The sequence below is a fragment of the Monopterus albus genome, unplaced genomic scaffold (genome assembly GCF_001952655.1).
Source record: "Monopterus albus unplaced genomic scaffold, M_albus_1.0 scaffold329.1, whole genome shotgun sequence".
In the NCBI taxonomy this organism is placed as follows: Eukaryota; Metazoa; Chordata; class Actinopteri; order Synbranchiformes; family Synbranchidae; genus Monopterus; species Monopterus albus.
In genome coordinates, this window is record NW_018128209.1 from 641,337 (window position 1) to 642,340 (window position 1,004).

At 36.3% G+C, this 1,004-nt stretch overlaps 1 protein-coding gene across 4 annotated transcripts in view; it reads left to right on the plus strand.

The window, feature by feature from the left end:
* Nucleotides 1-1,004, plus strand: part of csmd2 (CUB and Sushi multiple domains 2) — a 366,263-nt gene that overhangs the window by 281,272 nt on the left and 83,987 nt on the right. For all 4 annotated transcript variants that reach the window (XM_020624534.1, XM_020624535.1, XM_020624536.1 and 1 more), the window contains one exon: nucleotides 494-589. In XM_020624534.1, the coding sequence (XP_020480190.1) occupies nucleotides 494-589 (96 nt within the window). The remainder of the gene's footprint in view (nucleotides 1-493; nucleotides 590-1,004) is intronic.

Below are 1,004 nucleotides of genomic sequence, written 5' to 3' on the forward strand. Positions count from 1 at the left end.
CAGTATTCACAACTCCCATTTAGTCATCATGTAGCTAAAAGATTTTGGTGACTAGCCAATAAACATAGCCCTGTATGACAATAAAATATTAGCTAATAGTTAGAAATTAGTGTGATATACTCACCATTCCATGAAGTCTAGTAGGCATGTTATATTTTTCATCACAGTAGGTTCTTCAGTGGAAGCCTAACATCACCTGGCATGTTAAATGGCAGATTTTGAAATCAAACATATTCACAATATCATTTTACACTTCCCTGCAATGCATTGTGTTCCATTTCACAGAATCATTAAATGAATCCCTGTCACTTCCATTTTTTAATTTTCATTCTGGGCACAGATTGAATCCCTAAAATAGTCACTAATATTCACACTAGTTAACTGCGTAGGTGATAAGATAGCAATTAGCTAGTTAGAAACAGTTGTCATGCAAATGTAAACTGAAGTTAGCACTTTGTTAAAAATGTTACAAACTGACTTTTCTTCATCTCAGGTGAGTCATTGCCATTAGCGACCTCCAACCAAATCCTGATCCGCTTTAATTCCAAAGGTCAATCCAGCTCTAGGGGATTCCACCTGGTCTACCAGGGTAAGTTTATAACACACAGGCACACACACACAAACAAATCCTACTGCCTTGTTTCTTGCTGAGTGATCTTGCAAGGATTTGCCTTCAGCCACTGTTTCGGCTATGACATACTTATATGTGTGTGTGTGTGTGTGTGTGTGTGTGTGTGTGTCTGTGTTGGCAGAAGTTTGTTCTCTGGAGCATTAACACTGTAGAAATATAGCAGTCTGTTGAAAGGTTGTGCTTAAACTTCCCTGTTCTTCTATTCCCCTAAGAGGGATTTTTCTCCTGAATTGTTATTTTCATTAAACAATACACTCTACCAGAAATGATATTTTCTACAGATATCTAAAGACAATGGCAGCTCTGGAGAAAATGTAATGAATACAGTAAATAATAATAATAATTATTTTATGCATTTTATCTTAAGTAGCTG